We start from the raw sequence: 20,498 nt of genomic DNA on the forward strand, positions 1-20,498 counted from the left end.
AAGTAACAGAAAATTTCAAGGACATCAGTTTCGTTGCACAAAAGACTATGATCAAAATATTAATAAGTGACTAATGATCATTCTCCTTTTTTTCTTTTTCTTTTTCTTAGATAGTGTATCAAAAATAAGAAAAAAAAGCACAGAGCACAGAGCAACAAGAAAACCTACTAGAAGAAAAAGAAAACAGAGCATCAAGAAAGTCAACTTTCTGACGACAACATTGAACAGCACAGTAACCAATTTTATATGTGCAGTTATTACTCCCAACTGCATCAATATGTGTAGTTATTGCTCCCATCTGCATCAATATATGCCAGTTATTGCTCCCATCTGCATCAATATATGCCAGTTGTTGCCCCCATTTGCATCAGAATAGGAAAATGAGATTGCTTGAAAATAGCATTGTGTAATTCAAATAAATAAAATATTTATTATATAATTGTGTGTTAGTTAAGTAATAATAATAAAAAAATTTAATAAACCCAAGTCCCAAGTAATTCTCATTCATCCCATCTATTTAATTTTTTTTTTTTTAAATATGAGACTTGACCTGAACACCAAATCTAGTGCCTTCACTTAATAATAGTATTAACGGGTGACACAGACGATGTATGTAATTCAAATAAGTAAGAATAAAAATAAATAACACAAAAATTAATATTCTTATAATATGTATATTACTTAAGTGGTAAGAGTCTTCTTATTTAAACGCAGGATTTTCGGTTCAAATCTTGTGCACCTGTATAGCGTGTGACATTTTATTTTATTGGCTATTTAATTTATTTATTTTAATCTTTATTGGCTATTTTAGCCAAAACCAAACATCCCAAACATTTTTAAACTTTTTTTTTTTGGCATTTTAATCTATATTTTCTATTTTCAGTAATTTTTAAAATATTAAAGTCGATTTTTTTAATCTTTTAGATCTACTTACTTATTTAAATACAGTTGACATGTGCAAAATTTGTCAAAAATATTTTAAAAATTCACTAATACAAAAAAAAAATTAAAAATACAAAATTCAATACATTTTCATTTTTTTTATTGTAGTTATTGAATTTTGTGTATATTTCTTCACAACATTTTATTTTTTAGTTGTATTTAAATTATGTGAATCTGAAATGTAAAAATAAAAAAAATATATTTAAAAAGTTTACTAAACATAAATAAATTGTTTTTGAAAATTTCAAACTAAATAGAGTGACATTTTCCAAATTTAAGAAGGGACAACTAAAGGACTTATTACCCAAGATGGTCGCAGAGTTAAAGGAGAGGCAACCAGAGGGCTTACTACTTTAGAGGTTGCATAGTAAAATCCCACAAAGGCCAAACATCTCGGTCGTTAATTTTAGGGTCTTGAAATTAGTCGAGGTGCACATAAATTGGTTCAAACACACGTTTATCAAAAAAAATATCAAAAAATATTAAAATATAAATAATAATCAAAAAGAGAGAGAGAGAGAGAGAGAAACTGCACTTTAGTGTACAACTCAGTGGTAAACTTTATCAAATTTGATAATTAAAGTTATAATTTTTTTTTCCATAAATTTATAAATGTTTTGTCAAAATACCACTTGTTTGCAATTACCCTTAAAAAAAACCTCTTATAGACATTTTGCTTGAGGCCTTACTGAGGTTGGCCGTCCCTGGCAACTCCCATGCTGATTGTGATTCTATATATTGGTCTATGAACAAGATTTCATTGTGTGATATTATTAATTAACCAAGATCAATAGAAAATGGGAAGCAATCCAGTAGTGGGCTTCGTTGAGCTTAATCTAAGTTTTAAAAAAAAAATTACTGAAGGCAAAAATAAACCTAAAAAAAAATCACCAAATAAACAAATCCCAAGTAAATTACATGATTTTTCAATGCCTTTATACTGGCCATCGCATCCGGGGTATAACCTCCCACAAGGATTGATAAAAAAAAGCTTCAATCTGGTCTTTTACGGAGATCAAAGGAGGATTTTTTTTTTTTTTTTTTTTCTCTGTATTCCTATAACGATCCCATCTCATATCGAAAGTTTGAATGTGTGATGGCGGATATATAAGACACCATTGGCTTAAAGTTTTGGATCATGTTAGTAGGCCCACAGATTATTTGGACCAACAAGTAATGAGTTGTTACAAATGGTATCAAAGCCGAACAATGTATATGGGTCACTATTCATGGACCCTTCGATTTATAAGTGGGAGAGTTTAACTTTTGGGTCATGTTGGTAGACCCATAAGTTACTTAAGCCAGCTACCTACATGATTAGACTAAGCTCATACTTTTTTTCAAATTGTCATTAAAAAAATAAAAATAAAAAATCTGTGTCATAACAAGAAGCAAATGTGTCGTTTGATAACACTTACGTTTTCTGTTTATATTTACAAAAATTTTAAAAACTCAAATACAAACTTGTTTGGTAAAATTTTTGATTTATAAATTAGTAGTCTCAATTTATAAATTTGGCCAAAAAATAAAAACACAAAAAATGTGTTTTCGTTTTGAATTTTGAGTTTTTTTTTTTTTTTACCACCCAATACTAGCCACCACCCGCCACCATTTTCTACCACTGTCTTCTACCACCACTACCCATCACCCACCCCCCACCACCACCTACCACCACCACTCACTAGCCACCAGCCACCTGCCACCCACTCGCAACCACCACCCATCACCCGCCACTACCATCCACCGCCCGCCACCACCCGCCACATACTTGCCACCACCACTCACCACCCACCTGCCACCACCATCCACCACCTGCCACCACCAGCTACCCACCACTACCTAGGGATGGCAATGGATAACCTACCCTGTGGGTATCCATGGAGACCCAACCCAAATACATGGGTTTTCCCTTCTTTTTTTTATCCATTGGGTAGGGTAGGTGATATTCTTTAAATATCCACAGGGGATGGGTTGATGATGGGTACCCACTAATTTCCCCATATGTTTCTTTTTTTTTTTTTTTTTTTTTTTTTTTAAGATTCACAACCAAAACTAAATATACATTCAATCTTTTTTCTTTTTTTATTTATTTATTTATTTTTTCAGGTTCACAACCATTTTTTTTTTTTTTTTTTTTTAAGATCCACAACCAAAGCTAAATATACTTCCAATCTTTTTTTATTTTTATTTTTAAGGTTCACAACCATTTTTTTTTTAATTTTTAAGATTCACAACCAAAGCTAAATATACATTTAATCTTTTTTCTTTTTTAAATTTTTTTAAGGTTCACAACCAATTTTTTATTTTTTATTTTTTTTTTAAGATTCACAACCAAAGCTAAATATATATTTAATTTAATTTTTTTTTTTAATTTTTTTTTAACGTTCACAACCATTTTTTTTTTTTTTTAAGATTCACAACCAAAACTATACATTCAATCTTATTTTATTTTATTTGGCTCAACAATAAAATCAAATACACATTAATTAACATTGTCACATTATTCTTGTCAAATTTTATGCATATCTAGAATTTTTTAAATTTATTTAAAAAAAATTAAGGACACTGTCTAGTGTAGGTTTCGGTTTGCTTTTCTATGTTATTTTATTTTGTTGTGTATTGTAATTTTCAGAATGGTTTGCTTGTTCTGAAATTTCAATTAACGAGTATGAATCTATTTGTTTTATGTTATCACACAATTTATACAACATATATATATATATATATATATATATATATATATGAATGTATTTGAAAATAAGGAAATTGTAGAGAATCAAAACAAGCATGAGTTGTGATTGGTTAGAAATGATGGGTACAAAGATTTATTTACTAGAAAAACAAAAAGGGGATACAAAGTCATACTAAATAATTTTTTTTAAATTAAAAGAATTTTTCTTAGTTATGAACAGATTTAACTGAAATCAACTTGTTTCACAATGTTATGCTTTATTTATTTAGATAGAAAATATTTTTTAATGAAAAATATTTTTTATAAAAAAAATTCAAAATATATTTTTTTTATATTTGGTGGTGGTGGTGATGGAACGAAGGTGAAAGTAGAAATTGTTACATTGTGGTGGGGTGATGGCGGCAGTGATGATGGTAGTGGCTATGGTGATGGTAGTGTGACAGTGAAAGTGAGAATAGTGGTGACGGTGTTGTGAAATTAGTAAAAATTTAATTGAAAAAATATTTTTTGTTTTTTAAAAGTAACAAACAAAAAAATTCATGGGGGACTAAAGGAAGAAGATGGAGGATGGATTAGGTGTGGTAATGCATAGATATCTTAAAATGAGTGGTTCAGATTTGTTAAAGGTATAATTAGATTTTGGATAAATTAAAATGAATTGTTCAAATTTGCTAAGAGAAAGATGATTTAATGTCTAAATTGTCCGTGGCTAACAATTCCTTGTTTATGCCCTGATGCAATTTAATATGAGTCTTATAACACTTTCTTCAAACAAACTTTTTGATTGTCTCCAAATTATATATTTGATTATTATAAAAGAAACTTTTTAATTAATTAATTAATGTGTATTTGATTTTGTTGTTGAACCAAATAAAATAAAATAAGATTAAATGTATATTTAGCTTTTGTTGTGAACCTTAAAAAAATAAAAAAATAAATAAAAAAATAAGGTTTTAACATTAAATATATTAAAAAAGAAAGAAAAAAGATTGAAGGTATATTTAGCTAAAACCTTTATAAAAAAAAGACAAAAGAAAAACAAGAAGGTTGTTAACATGAAATATATTAAAAAAGAAAGAAAAAAGATTGAAGGTATATTTAACTTTTGTTGTGAACCTCAAAAAAAAAAAAAAAAAAAAAAAAATTTGTTAACATTAAATATATTAAAAAAGAAAGAAAAAAGATTGAAGGTAATTTAACTTTTGTTATGAACCTTAAAAAATAAATAAATAAATAAATAAATAAATAAATAAAATTGTTAACATTAAATATATTAAAAAAGAAAGAAAAAAGATTGAAGGTATATTTAACTTTTGTTGTGAACCTTAAAAAAAATAAAAAAATAAATAAAAATAAATTGTTAACATTAAATATATTAAAAAAGAAAGAAAAAAGATTGAAGGTATATTTAGTTTTTGTTGTGAACTAAAAAAAAAAAAAAAAAAAAAAAAAAAAAAAAAAAAAAAAAAAAAAAGTGGTTGTTAACATTAAATATAAAAAATAAAAAAAGGGGATTAAAGTGGGCTAGGGAAAATCTATACCCATTAAAAAATGGGGAGGGTGGTACCCATGGGGAATGAGGAATGGGGAATGGGGAAAATTTATTATAGGGGAATGGGGATGAGGAATTAATATCCACCCCATTGCCCCCCATTGCCATTCCTACCACTACCAGCCACCTGCCACCCACCTGCCACCACCACCCATCACCCCCCACCACCACCACCACTACCCGCCACCCACCTGCCACCACCACCACTACCCGCCACTCACCTGCCACCACTACTCACTACTCACCACCCACCACCCACCACCACCACCACCCACTCGCTACCATCCACCACCATCACCCACCCACCCACGACCACCCACCACCACTACCCATCTGCCACCCACCTGTCACTACCACCTGCCACCACCACCACCACCACCCGCTCGCTACCACCCACCGCCCGCCACCGTTACCCACCCGCCCACCATTACCACCCACTACCCACCCACCACCACCTGCCACCCACCTGCCACCACCACCTACTACCCGTCACCACCACCCACTCGCTACCATCCACCACCACCACCACCCACCACCACTCCCCATCCGCCACCCACCTGCCACTACCACCCGCTACTACCACCACCACCACCCACTCGCTACCACCCACCACCCGCCACGGTCACCCACCCACCCACCATCTGCCACCCACCTGCCACCACCCACTCGCTACCACCCACCACCACCACCACCCACCACCACTCCCCATCTGCCACCCACCTGCCACCACCACTCACCACTCGCCACTACCACCACCACCACCCACTCGCTACCACCCACCACCCGCCACGGTCACCCACCTACCCACCACCCAACCACCATCCGCCACCCACCTGCCACCACCACTCACCACCCGCCACCACCACCCACTTGCTACCACCCACCACCCGCCACCGTCACCACCCACCCACCACTACCACCAGCTACCCACCACCCACCGTCACTACTTTCCACCACCGTCTTCTGCCGCAACTTGCCACCACTTGTCATTTCTCATTCTTTTTCATATTTTTAAAATTTTTAAAATATTTTATCAATTACTAAATGTGTTTGGAATTTATATTTTTTAAAAAAAAACAAAAATTAATTTATAAAATCTTTATAAATATAAATTAAAAATATAAACGTTATCAACCACACCCAAAGTAACTAGAGTAGGCCAGCTTAAAAGAAGAAAAATCCGTGTCGTGACAAAAAACAAAGTAATTAGACTAGCTGTGTAATTTACACCTAAAAAAGTTGTATAGATTGCACTGAAAGTCTCATAAAGTCAATAATATTAAAATATAAATAAATAAAACCCTCTTACTGATATTGTCCTAAAATAGAAGAAAAATCCAAAGTTGTGATAAGAAGCAAAGTACAGAGACGTGTGTAATTTACACCTCAAAAAATTGCATAGATTGCATTGAAAGAAAAGTGTCATAAAGTTGATAAAAAATTTAAATAATAAAAAAAATTCTTATTGACATTTTCTTTGAGGCCTAATTGAGGTTTGCACTCCCTGCCAACTCTCATGCTGATAATGATTCTATATATTAGTTTGTGAACAAGATTTTATTGTGTAATATTATTAATCAATCAAGAACAATAGAAAATGGGAAGCATTCCACAGGTTCGACTTGGTTCAACTAATGCGACAATTCCAATAGTAGGCTTCGGAACGGCTACTTGGTCTTTTGGTGCATCAGAAACCATGAAAGAATCCATTTTGAATGCACTAAAACTCGGGTATAGGCACTTTGATGCTGCTGCAATTTATCATTCAGAGCAGACCCTTGGTGAAATCATAGCACAAGCTCTACAGTTCGGCCTCATTCAATCTCGCACTGAGCTTTTCATCACATCAAAGTTTTGGTGCTCCGATGCACACCCTGACCGTGTCCTCCCAGCACTGCAAAATACCTTGCAGTAAGATAGATAATTTTCATTCATATACTAATAATTAACAAAGTTATACCTACTACTTGATTTTTATTATGTTTTATTACATGTATTTTAGAAGACTTGGGTTGGAGTATTTAGATCTATATCCCATTCACTTCCCAATCAGCTTGAAGTCTGGGGGCTACGAGGTGCCTCTCAGTAATAAGGACCTTCTTCCCATGGACTTCAAGGCTGTTTGGAAAGCTATGGAGGAGTGTCATAAACTCGGCCTCGCCAAGCATATAGGAGTTAGCAACTTCTCTTGCAAGAAGATTCGATAGTTACTTCTCACATCATAGATCCTTCCAGCCAGGGATGAAACCAGGAATTCATTTGTGGGGGGCCAAGACATAATAATTTTTTTTTTTATATGAATTGATATGAATTATTATTTTTGAATTCAAAAAATAAACTAAAATTTGATATTAAATTAGTACATAAAAAATAAAACAATCATATATTTAGTGAAGTTTTTTTTATATTTTAGATAGGTATATTTAGTGAATTTAATATATGAATAAAAGTAAAGTCATGTATTAAATAATTCTTTATACAAATCAACTCAATCATCTATCAAATTGAACTCAATGTTTTTTCATATCTCGAAAGTGTTCAATGATTAACTCTGCAATAAAATTTTCAGCAATTTCTTCTTAATGTACCCAAGCAAAAAATCTTTAAAAAATATATTTAATATATGAATGAGCAAAGTGAATTTTTAATTATAGTTTATTCTTCATTTTGTGTTCAGTTTTGTTTTTTTGGAAAGAAGAGACGAAGGAAAAGGAGTGGGCATCTAATGAATAGGTGAGGCCCATACTACTTGACAATGACAAAAGAAAGGGGGTGTTTGGTGGGGCTTTTTTGAGCCAGTTTATGGCTTCTAGCTTTTAAAAAGTTATTTTGGACTGTTTGGTTAAACTTATTTCAAATAGCTTCTGATTCTAACAACTTATTTTAAGTCAAAAAAGCTGATTCTGAGAAGCTGCTCACCCCTTGCTTCTGATTATCAGCTTCTGCTGTGGACATGTTAATTCACGGTTATACTCTTAGATTTTTTTATTTTTTATTTTTTAAAAAATAGAAAAAGACTCAAATGGACTATAAAATATTATTATTATTTTTTATGAAAAATGTAGACAAATAGTGAATAATAAAAAATAAAAATTAATTGAAAAAGCTACTTCACAGCTTATGTAACAAACACTACACAGCAACTTAAATCTATAATCCAACAGCTATACCAAACAGATTAACAGCTTCTGATTAAAGTCATAATCTATAATCTGTTAAGCTATAATCTATAATCTGTTTTAACAGCTACACCAAACAGCACCAAAGAGGGGGCATATTTCCTATACAATTATATATTATTAGTATTAGGTTAAAAAATAATATATAATATAATTTTTTATTTTATTTTAGAGGGGGGCCGTGCCCCTGTTGGTCCACGCATATGTCCGTCCCTGCTTCCAGCTGTCAATCAAGTAAGTGTTCTATTTTTGACAGATGAAATCTATCAGATTATGATATAGATTCAACTATTTAATTCATCTCTTTAAATATGTTACTGAAATTTTTGCCATGTTTAGAAATTTTATCTTTTGCAGCTGTATTTTTTATTTATTTTTTTGGATAGTCAAAAAGAAAGTAAATTAAAAATAATCAAACATTACAAAGGGAGAGAGAGAGAGATAACAAGAAATCCCAACAAAAAAGATAACGTTGCCAAGTTGGCTACACAACATTCACAACCACACTTCTAACATTAATTATCTTTGCAGCTGCTGAATACAACATTAATAAAAAAGTTATTCTCTGGTTGTGAAGCAACATGTTTGATGTTTAATCACCTCTACTTTAGCTCTAAGAAACTAAGCTTTTTTTTATTTTATTTTTTTATTACCAGCAAAACTAGCTCTAAGAGCATCTCCAACAAGGACAGTCAAAATAGCTATTAAAAATTTTACTTTATTATTTTAGTTAGTCATTTTTTAATATACACTCCAACAAAACTATCTACTTTAACTATCTTTTATTAAAATATTCTTATACTTTAAATATCTTCTATTAAAATATTCTTAGAAACAAAAGTTTAAATTAAAAAAGGATAAAAAAAATTAAGAGCCAATGCACAGTACCTCGTCTTTCCTAGCGAGGTACTGTAGCAAAATGTTAGTTTAGCTTCAGCCTCCGTTTGGGAAGTGGGTTGGCTTTTTGGCTTTTTGGCTTTTTTGGCTATTTTAGCCTGGGCTTAAAAGCTTGGTTTGGGAAGGGCTTTTTGGCTTTTTGGCTTTTTTGAGTTTTTTTGTGAGAGAAGAATGTAATAATTATGGGTTGGATGTGATGTTTTGTTTGTTATGGCTAAAATAGCCTATTTTGTCTTTTGTGGCTAAAATAGCCAAAAAAGCCCAAGAACCAACTTGCCAAATAGAGGCTCAGAAGAAATTTAAGCCTTTGGCTTGCTATTGTAGAGTTTTTGGTGAAATGAAAAGACTTCTAGAGATGCTCTAAGAAACTAAGGCCCGTTTGTTTGGGGTTATAGCAAGGGGATTAAGATTATTAATATCTTGGGACTAATATATGGGGTGTTTGTTTTGAGAGATAGCCTTGGGACTACTAATACCTTGGGACTAACTAATACCTTGGTATTACTAATACCTTGTTTGTTTTGAGAGATGGAGAGGGTACTACTAATACCTTGGTATTACTAATACCCTGGGGGAGAGGATTCATAGTGAGGAGGTAGAGATGGTATTAGAAAAATAGTGAGGGGATTAGAAATTTTTTTATTATTTTTTTATTTTTTATATATTGGGAATTTTTTTTAAAATATTAATGTTTTATTTTTTTATTTTTTTATTTGTTTTATTATTTTATATAAAAATAATTTAACAATTCCTCACTATTAATCCCCTCACTATCAATCCCCTCACTATTAATCCCCTCACTATCAATCCCCTCACTAATAATCCCCTCACTATTAATCCTCTCACTATCAATCTCTTCAATTCTATCTCTGAAAACAAACGACCCTCACTAACAATCCCCTCACTATTAATCCCCTCACTATCAATCCCCTCCATTCTATCTCTGGAAACAAACGGGGCCTAACTTTACCCAGAAAACAATCCTCGTTTTCACAAGTTCACACAATTCCTCCATAACAAGATAGCAGCCATTGAAAACACATTTATTCTTTTGTTTCCATATTGACCAAAAAAACTGCAAGTGGGATTGCTCTTCCATATCTTCCTTTCAGAATTTTGTTTTCCCATCTGTGTCCAAACCACCAATGCAATATTCCTTTCACTGAGTTAGGCATAGCCCATTGGATGCCCTACCAATTCAAAATTGCTGACCATACTCGCCAAATGGGTTGGCACATCAACAACATATGGTTCAAATCTTCAGCCTCAGGCTTACAGAAAACACACAAAGTGTATGCATTTCCACCTAATACACCAATGTGATGCAGAAAAACAGAAGTTTTCAATCTACCTTTCCAAGCTAAGTTTTCAATCTCGACTTGTGATGACAACAATGAACAGCACAGTAACCAATTTTATATGTGCAGTTATTGCTCTCAACTGCATCAATATATGCAGTTATTGCTCCCATTTGCATCAGAATAGGAAAATGAGATTGCTTGAAAATAGCATTGTGTAATTCAAATACATAAAATATTTATTATATAATTGTGTATCAGTTAAGTAATAATAATAATAAAATTGAATAAACCCAAGGTCCCAAGTTTGGCTAACAAAAAAAAGTGCATTTATTTCATCTTTTTATCTTTTTTGGGTCACATCAATCAACATCTTTTCTCTACTTTTTTACACATAATACAAAAAAAGTCAAAAAGTACACTTATTTAGTCTTCCCAAACTTGGCCTAAAATTCTCATTCCTCTCATCTAATTAATTTTGATATTTTTTTAAAAAATGAGACTTGATCTGAACACCAAATCTAGTGCCTTCACTTAATAACAGTATTAGCGGGTGACAAAAATGATGTCAAACATTTTAAAACTTTTTTTTTTTTACATTTTAATCTATATTTTCTCTTTCCAGTAATTTTTAAAATATTATAGTCAATTTTTTTAATCTTTTAGATCTACTTACTTATTTAAATACAGTTGACATGTGCAAAATTTGTTAAAAATATTTTAAAAATTCACTAATACCAAAAAAAAATTTAAAATTAAAATTAAAAATACAAAAATTCAATACATTTTCATATATATTTTTTTTTATAGTTATTGAATTTTGTTTATATTTCTTAACAACATTTTATTTTTTATTTGTATTTAAATTATGTGGATCTGAAATGTAAAAATAATAATAATAATAAAATATTTAAAAAATTTACTAAACATAAAAAAATTGTTTTTGAAAATTTCAAACTATGACGTTTTCCAAATTTAAGGAGAAACAACTAAAGGACTTACTACCCAAAATGGTCGTAGAGTTAAAGGAGAGGCAACCAGAGCGTTTACCACCTAAGAGGTTGCATAGTCAAATCTCACAGAGGCCAAACATCTCGGTCGTTAATATCAGGATTTTGAAATTAGTCAAGGTGCATATAAATTGGTTTAAACACACGTTTATCAAAAAAATATCAAAAAATATTAAAATATAAATAATAATCAATAGAGAGAGAGAGAAACTGCACTTCAGTGTACAACTCAGTGGTAAACTTTATCAAATTTGCTAATTAAAGTTATAATTTTTTTTTTCATAAATTTATAAATGTTTTGTTAAAATACCACTTGTTTGCAATTACCCTTAAAAAAAACCTCTTATAGACATTTTGCTTGAGGCCTCACTGAGGTTGGCCGTCCCTGGCAACTCCCATGCTGATTGTGATTTTATATATTGGTCTATGAACAAGATCTCATTGTATAATATTATTAATCAACCAAGATCAATAGAAAATGGGAAGCAATCCAGAGGTAAGACTGGGTTCAACTAATGCAACAATTCCTATAGTAGGCTTCGTCGAGCTTAATCTAAGTTTAAAAATATAAATAAAAAATAAAATTACCAAAGGCAAAAATAACCCAAAAAAAAAAAAAATCACCAAATAAACAAATCCCAAGTAAATTACTTGATTTTTCAATGCCTTTATATTGGCCATGGTACACAGGGTATAACCTCCCACAAGGATTGATAAAAAAAGTATCAACCTGGTCTTCTACGGAGATCAAAGGAGGAATCTCATTTTTTTTTTTTTTTCTGTACATTCCTATAACGATCCCGTCTCATATCGAAAGTTTGAATGAGTGATTATGGATATATAAGACACCATTGGCTTAAAATTTTGGATCATGTTAGGTCTCGTTTGATAACAGTTTATTTTAGTAATTTTTTAATTTTTTATAAAAAGATGTACAGAAAAATAGAGAGATGATGTGACTAGTTTTAATTAACTTTTTGACTTTTTGACTAAAATAATCAATCCCCAAACGAAGCCTTAATAGGTCCACTAATTACTCGGACCAACATGTAGTGGATTGTTACAAATAATATCCAAGCCGAACTATATATGTGGGTCACTATTCACGAACACTTGGATTTATAAGTGGCCAGAGTTTAGTTTCTCTAGACCCACAAATTACTTAGACAAGCTGCCTACATGATTAGACTAAATTCATACGTCTTTTCAAATTGCCCTTAAAAAGAAAAAAAATCTGAGTTGTACGAAGAAGCAAAGTAATTAGACTAGGCCAGCATAAAAGAAGAAAAATCCTAATCGTGACAAGAAACAAAGTAATTAGACAAGCTGTGTTATTTACACCTAAAAAAATTGTATAGATTGCACTGAAAGTCTCATAAAGTCAACAATTTTAAAATATAAATAAATAAAAAACCTCTTATTGATATTGTCCTAAAATAGAAGAAAAATCCAAGTTGTGATAAGAAGCAAAGTAGAGAGACGTGTATAATTTACGCCTCAAAAAATTGGATACATTGCATTGAAAAGTCTCATAAAGTCAATAAAAATTTTAAATAATAAAAAAAATTCTTATTGACATTTTCCTCCCGGCCTGATTAATGATTCTTTGCCCTTCTTCAGAGTAGTTTGGAATGATTTAAATAAATATATTTTTTAATTTTTTATGAAATATGAGTTAGGTATAGATTGAGTTTGAAGTGATATGTAGGGCCGACCCTGAGATTTAGGGGACCTAAGGCGAATTTTGAAAATGAAGACCCTTTTACATTAAAAAAAAATTTTCATAAATAAAACGATAAGTTATAACTTTTTTATTCGTTTGTAACCACAAAAAAATTTACTTATACATATAATCATTAAAATTATAAACAAAACAATTTAATGAAACAAAATTAAGACAAAAAAATTAAGAAAAAATTATTCAATTAAAACTGATAAAGACCTAAGTAAAAAAATTTAGGCAAAATTATTTATTCCACTAAAATCTAATAGATAAAGAAGGTAAAAAAAAAATTAGGGCCCATATATTGTATGTATTATTTTCTTGGGCCCAAACACTTTATATATATATATATATATATATTTTATTTTAATAAATATGGGCCAAACTACACTTACAAATAAATATAGACCAAACTACACTAATAAATAAATATAGATTAAACCATATATGAACTCAGGCTTGGTTTGGGAAGTAGGTTGGCTTTTTGGCTTTTTGGCTTTTTTGGCTATTTTAGCCTGGGCTAAAAAGCTTGGTTTGGGAAGGGCTTTTTGGCTTTTTGGCTTTTTTGACTTTTTTGTGAGAGAAGAATGTAATGATTATAGGTTGGATGTGATGTTTTGTTTGTTATGGCTAAAATAGCCTATTTTGTTTTTTGTGGCTAAAATAGCCAAAAAAGCCTGAAAACCAACTTGCCAAACAGAGGCTCAATAAAATATTTTGGACCCTTTAAATTGATTCAAAAATCAAAAAAAAAAAAAAACATTTAGCCTATAATATTTTATCAAGTTTGGGTGCCCTAATTTTGGGCCAAAATTTTGAAGCCTAAAGCCCATGCCTTACTGGCCTTAGGCCAGGGCCGACCCTGGTGATATGACTTAAATAAGATGATGAGCAATGGTAGAGGGCCCAAATTTTGTGGCTCAAATGTGGCTCAAATGGCCAAAACGACGTCGTTTTGAGTACAAAACAACATCAAAATGGCCAAAACGACGTCGTTTTGGCCATTTGAGCCACATTTGAGCCACAGAATTAGGGCCCCCAAACATTTTTCTTCAATAGGATAGTGCTTTTTAACTTTTTTTTTAAGTTATATGACAAACAATGCATCAGCAAAAAGTCATTTCAAAAGTCAAAAAATTTATACTATTCACATTTTTTTTTGGCAGGAAAACTGCAACACTGGTCAGACACCAAAAAGACCGAAATGCCCCTGTTTTTTGTCCACAGATTGAAGTCAAGTGTGGCCAAGCAACCTGTACAAAAAAAAAAAAAACAAAAAACAAAAAACAGATTTGTACGATGTACATATCTTCTCTGGACCCCCATCTCACATTGAATGCACAAGCCGTGTATCTTGTCACGTAACGCAGAGTCAGTACCAATAGGGGAGTAGGGGCAAACAGGTCATTTACATATTTATTACAATATTATAATATTTTTTTTTTTTTTGTAAAAAATCAAAAAGTTAAGTAAAAAATACACTTATATAAATCATCCATATAAAACTTTTTTAACCAAAAAATCAAAAAATACACTTTTTAAATTTTTTTACATTAATTTTTATTTCCATTATTGATTTACTTCCGTTTGGTAAATATTTCAAAAAATAGTTCTACCCATTGATTTGAGTGTATTGTTTGTTTGGAGTATTCAAATCATAATTCTACACCCATGTTTCAAAACTCAATTCAAAACATAATCATTACTTTTCAAAACACAAAATTCAAAACTATTTCCAAAACTCAATTCAAATCAATATTTTAATTTTGTTAAGATTTTAAACATTTTAATATTTAAATATGTCACGATTTTTTTAATTTTTTAATTTTTTAAATATTTTAATTTTAAAATATTACGATTTTAATTTTTTAAATTTTAAAATATTTTATAAAAATAAATTCAAACTCTATTTTATAAAAATATTTTTAAATATTTTAATTTTTTTTGTTATGTATTTGATTACGATTTGAGTGGAGAGCTGTGAAAGTAATATGGAGTTTCGAGTTATGTGTTTAGTTATGAGTTTTAAAAATAATTTCTTAATTGAGTTTTGTTTTATGTTTGGTTACGATTTGAGTATAGAGTTGTTTTTAAATTTAAAATATTAACATTTTAAATTATTTAAATTTTTTGAATATTTCAATTATTTAAATTTTTACGAATGAAATTTTTTGAATATTTATTTTAATTTTTTACTTATTAAATTTTTTAGATTATTTAAATATTTATGATTTAAATTTTTTGAATATTTATTTTGAAAAAAAATTATTTCATTTGTAGTATTTTCAATTTTAAAATTGATTAATGTTATTTTCTATTAATAATAATTTTTTTTAATTGAATTTTAAAAAGAGTTTGGTTATGAGTGTTGATCAGAATTTTCAATAGTGTGAAAGTAGTGTGTTTTGTTATGTGTTATAATAATTTGAATTAAGTTTTGAAAATTATTTCCAAAACTCATAATCAAACAAATTTTCTTACGTCACATATCAAATCAAACTTTCAAAATTCAATTACACACTCAATTCAAAACTCAATTCAACACTCTATTCAAAAACCATAACTAAACAAATTTTCTACACTCAAATTATAATTTCACAACTCACAAACTAAAAATACAACTCATACTCTCAAATCATATTTACAATACTCTACCAAACACAATCCTATATTTTTCCTAGCATGCCCTCCCTGACAACTCCGATGCTGATAATGACCGAAATGCCCCTGTTTTTTGTCCACAGATTGAAGTCAAGTGTGGACAAGCATCCTGTACAAAAAAAAAAAAAAAAAAAAAAAAAAAAAAAAAAAAAAAAACAAAATACTTTGCACATATCTTCTCTGGACCCCCACCTCACATGGAATGCGCAAGGCGTGTATCTTGTCACGTAACGCACAGTCAGTATCAATAGGGGAGCAGGGGCAAACATGTCATTTATATATTTATTACAATATTATAATACATATTTTTTTTGTAAAAAATCAAAAAATTAAGTAAAAAATACGCTTATATAGATCATCCCTATAAAACTTTTTTAACCAAAAAATCAAAAAATATACTTTTTTTAATTTTTTCATATTAATTTTTATTTCCATTGATTGATTTACTTCCGTTTGGTAAACTTTTCAAAACATAATTCTACCAATTGATTTGAGTGTATTGTTTATTTGGAACATTCAAATCATAATTCTACACTCATGTCTCAAAACTAAATTCAAAACATAATCATTGTTTTTCAAAACTCATAACTAAACACATAATTCAAAACTCAATTCAAATCAATATTTTAATTTTGTTAAGATTTTAAACATTTTAATATTTAAAGATGTTACGATTTTTTTAATTTTTTTAATTTTTTGAATATTTTAAGTATTTTAATTTCAAAATATTACGATTTTAATTTTTTTAATTTTAAAATATTTTATAAAAATAAATTCAAACTCTATTTTATAAAAATATTTTTAAATATTTTAATTTTTTTTGTCATGTATTTGATTACGATTTGAGTGGAAAGTTGTGAAAGTAATATGGAATTTCAAGTTATGTATTTGGTTATGAGTTTTAAAAATAATTTCTTAATTGCGTTTTGTTTTATGTGTTTGGTTACGATTTGAGTATAGAGTTTTTTTAAATTTAAAATATTAACATTTTAAATTATTTAAATTATTTGAATATTTAAATTATTTAAATTTTTACGACTGAAATTTTTTGAATATTTATTTTAATTTTTTACTTATTAAATTTTTTAGATTATTTAAATATTTATAATTTAAATTTTTTGAATATTTATTTTGAAAAAAAATTATTTCATTTGTAGTATTTTCAATTTTAAAATTGATTAATGTTATTTTCTATTAATAATAATTTTTTTTAATTGAATTTTAAAAAGAGTTTGGTTATGAGTGTTGATCAGAATTTTCAATAGTGTGAAAGTAGTGTGTTTTGTTATGAGTTATAATAATTTGAATTAAGTTTTGAAAATTATTTGCAAAACTCATAACCAAACAAATTTTCTTACTTCACATGTCAAATCAAACTTTCAAAACTCAATTACACACTCAATTCAAAACTCAATTCAACACTCTATTCAAAAACCATAACTAAACAAATTTTCTACACTCAAATTATAATTTCACAACTCACAAACTAAAAATACAACTCATACTCTCAAATCATATTTACAATACTCTACCAAACACAATCCTATATTTTTCCTAGCATGCCCTCCCTGACAACTCCAATGCTGATAATGACCGAAATGCCCCTGTTTTTTGTCCACAGATTGAAGTCAAGTGTGGACAAGCATCTTGTACAAAAAAAAAAAAACAAAAACAAAAACAAAAACAAAAACAAAAACAAAAAACAAAACAAAACACTTTGCACATATCTTCTCTGGACCCCCACCTCACATGGAATGCACCAGGCGTGTATCTTGTCACATAACGCACAGTCAGTATCAATAGGGGAGGAGGGGCAAACATGTCATTTATATATTTATTACAATATTATAATACATATTTTTTTTGTAAAAAATCAAAAATTAAGTAAAAAATACACTTATATAGATCATCCCTATAAAAAAATTTTAACCAAAAAATCAAAAAAATACTTTTTTTAATTTTTTCATATTAATTTTTATTTTCATTGATTGATTTACTTCCGTTTGGTAAACTTTTCAAAACATAATTCTACCAATTGATTTGAGTGTATTGTTTATTTGGAACATTCAAATCATAATTCTACACTCATGTCTCAAAACTAAATTCAAAACATAATCATTGTTTTTCAAAACTCATAACTAAACACATAATTCAAAACTCTTTTCAAAACTCAATTCAAATCAATATTTTAATTTTGTTAAGATTTTAAACATTTTAATATTTAAAGATGTTACGATTTTTTTAATTTTTTTAATTTTTTGAATATTTTAAATATTTTAATTTCAAAATATTCCGATTTTAATTTTTTTAATTTTAAAATATTTTATAAAAATAAATTCAAACTCTATTTTATAAAAATATTTTTAAATATTTTAATTTTTTTTGTTATGTATTTGATTACGATTTGAGTGGAAAGTTGTGAAAGTAATATGGAATTTCAAGTTATGTATTTGATTATGAGTTTTAAAAATAATTTCTTAATTGAGTTTTGTTTTATGTGTTTGGTTACGATTTGAGTATAGAGTTTTTTTAAATTTAAAATATTAACATTTTAAATTATTTAAATTTTTTGAATATTTAAATTATTTAAATTTTTACGACTGAAATTTTTTGAATATTTATTTTAATTTTTTACTTATTACATTTTTTAGATTATTTAAATATTTATGATTTAAATTTTTTGAATATTTATTTTTAAAAAAAATTATTTCATTTGTAGTATTTTCAATTAAAAAATTGATTAATGTTATTTTCTGTTAATAATAATTTTTTTTAATTGAATTTTAGAAAAAGTTTGGTTATGAGTGTTGATCAGAATTTTCAGTAATGTAAAAGTAGTGTGTTTTGTTATGAGTTATAATAATTTGAATTAAGTTTTGAAAATTATTTCCAAAACTCATAACCAAACAAATTTTCTTACTTCACATGTCAAGTCAAACTTTCAAAACTCAATTACACATTCAATTCAAAACTCAATTCAACACTCTATTCAAAAACTACAACTAAACAAATTTTCTACACTCAAATCATAATTTCACAGCTCACAAACTCAAAATACAACTCATACTCTCAAATCATATTTACAAGACTCTACCAAACGCAACCCTATATTTTTCCTAACATGCCATCCCTGACAACTCCCATGCTGATAATGACCGAAATGCCCCTGTTTTTTGTCCATAGATTGAAGTTAAGTGTGGACAAGCATCCTGTACAAAAAACAAAAAACAAAAAAAAAAACAAAACAAAACAAAACACTTGTACATATCTTCTCTGGACCCCACCTCACACTGAATGCACAAGCCATGTATCGTGGAGTCCGGATCCTCTGTCGTGTTTTCCTACGGCGCTTTCCAGCCATGCTCCAAAACGACGTCGTTTGGAGAAATTTTTTTTTCCCCTTGTTTTCTTCCCTCATTTGGAAAGGCTGAACTCATTTTGACGAAGTGTAAAAGCCTGAGCTCCTTTCCTTTCAGTTTTCTCACAGAACAAAACAAACCCACCCTTCAAACCCAATCATCTATATATATACACACACGTATGTATACATATGTATATATATATATATAGGATCATTTTTGTTTTTTTTTTGTTTTCCCCTGACCTCTCAAAGGTTTGTGAGCTCTCATCTGAATCAAGAATGAAGCCCAAATACGAAACAGACTAAGAAGAAGAAGAAGAAGAAGAAGAAGAAGAAGTGAAAGTGAATCACCAATCATCTTTACAACTAGTTTGAAGAAACTAGTCAATGCTCAAAAAAATTCACATTCTGTGGCTGATTCTTACCATTAAGGCCATCAATTCAGATTGCAACTTATTTTGAGGGAAGAAGAATGCAATTTGTTTCAGCGAAACACACAAGCACAAAAAATAAAAAAACAAAACAAAATGAAACAATTATTTTCAATCAAAAATACAAACCCAGATTTCAAACCAAACAACAACAGAGGGTTTGTCCGAAATTGGGCTTATTTTCTTTTTTTGGAGTATTTCTGATGAATATCAATCGAAATTATAAAAAAAAAACAAGAGAGATAACCAAAAACCTAGAAACCCATTTTCGATCTTTGCATTCATCGGAATATTTCTGGCGAGCAATGGAAGAGTGGGGGAGAGTAGGGCCGAGTGTAAGCTCTTTCACCTCTTCAAATGGCTCGAACAATACACCGATTAAAGGCCAACTATCCGAGCCCTTGGAAGCACAAACCAAAAACCCATTTCTGATCTTTGCTTTTGAAGAAAACCCAAAACAGAATATGCAAAATTCAGCGAAGACGATGAAGCAGAGGACCCAAATGGATGTACTCGCCGCCTCACGTTGCAGTCTATGCTTGCACCTGCTACTCTGTTTCACCTCTTTGCCTCTGTCAACAGGTAGGTTCAAGCAAATGGGGTAGAAAGAAAAGAGGGAAAGGAGAAAGGGGAGAAAAAAAAATATATATATATATAACCAAAACGACGTTGTTTTGCAGCATGGCAGGGGATGCCACAGGAAACCACGGCTGAGGATCCGGACTCGTGTATCGTGTCACGTAACGCACAGT

At 29.8% G+C, this 20,498-nt stretch overlaps 1 protein-coding gene across 1 annotated transcript; it reads left to right on the forward strand.

Moving 5' to 3' along the window:
• Positions 1-6,783: 6,783 nt before the first annotated feature.
• On the forward strand, positions 6,784-7,393 carry LOC114287496 (non-functional NADPH-dependent codeinone reductase 2-like). Its single transcript, XM_082872349.1, has 2 exons — positions 6,784-7,097; positions 7,189-7,393. Exons 1-2 carry the CDS (start codon positions 6,784-6,786, stop codon positions 7,391-7,393), a joined length of 519 nt encoding a protein of 172 aa, XP_082728475.1.
• Positions 7,394-20,498: the final 13,105 nt, after the last annotated feature.

Source organism: Camellia sinensis, chromosome 5, assembly GCF_055761805.1.
Source record: "Camellia sinensis isolate YWXY chromosome 5, ASM5576180v1, whole genome shotgun sequence".
Classification (NCBI taxonomy): Eukaryota; Viridiplantae; Streptophyta; class Magnoliopsida; order Ericales; family Theaceae; genus Camellia; species Camellia sinensis.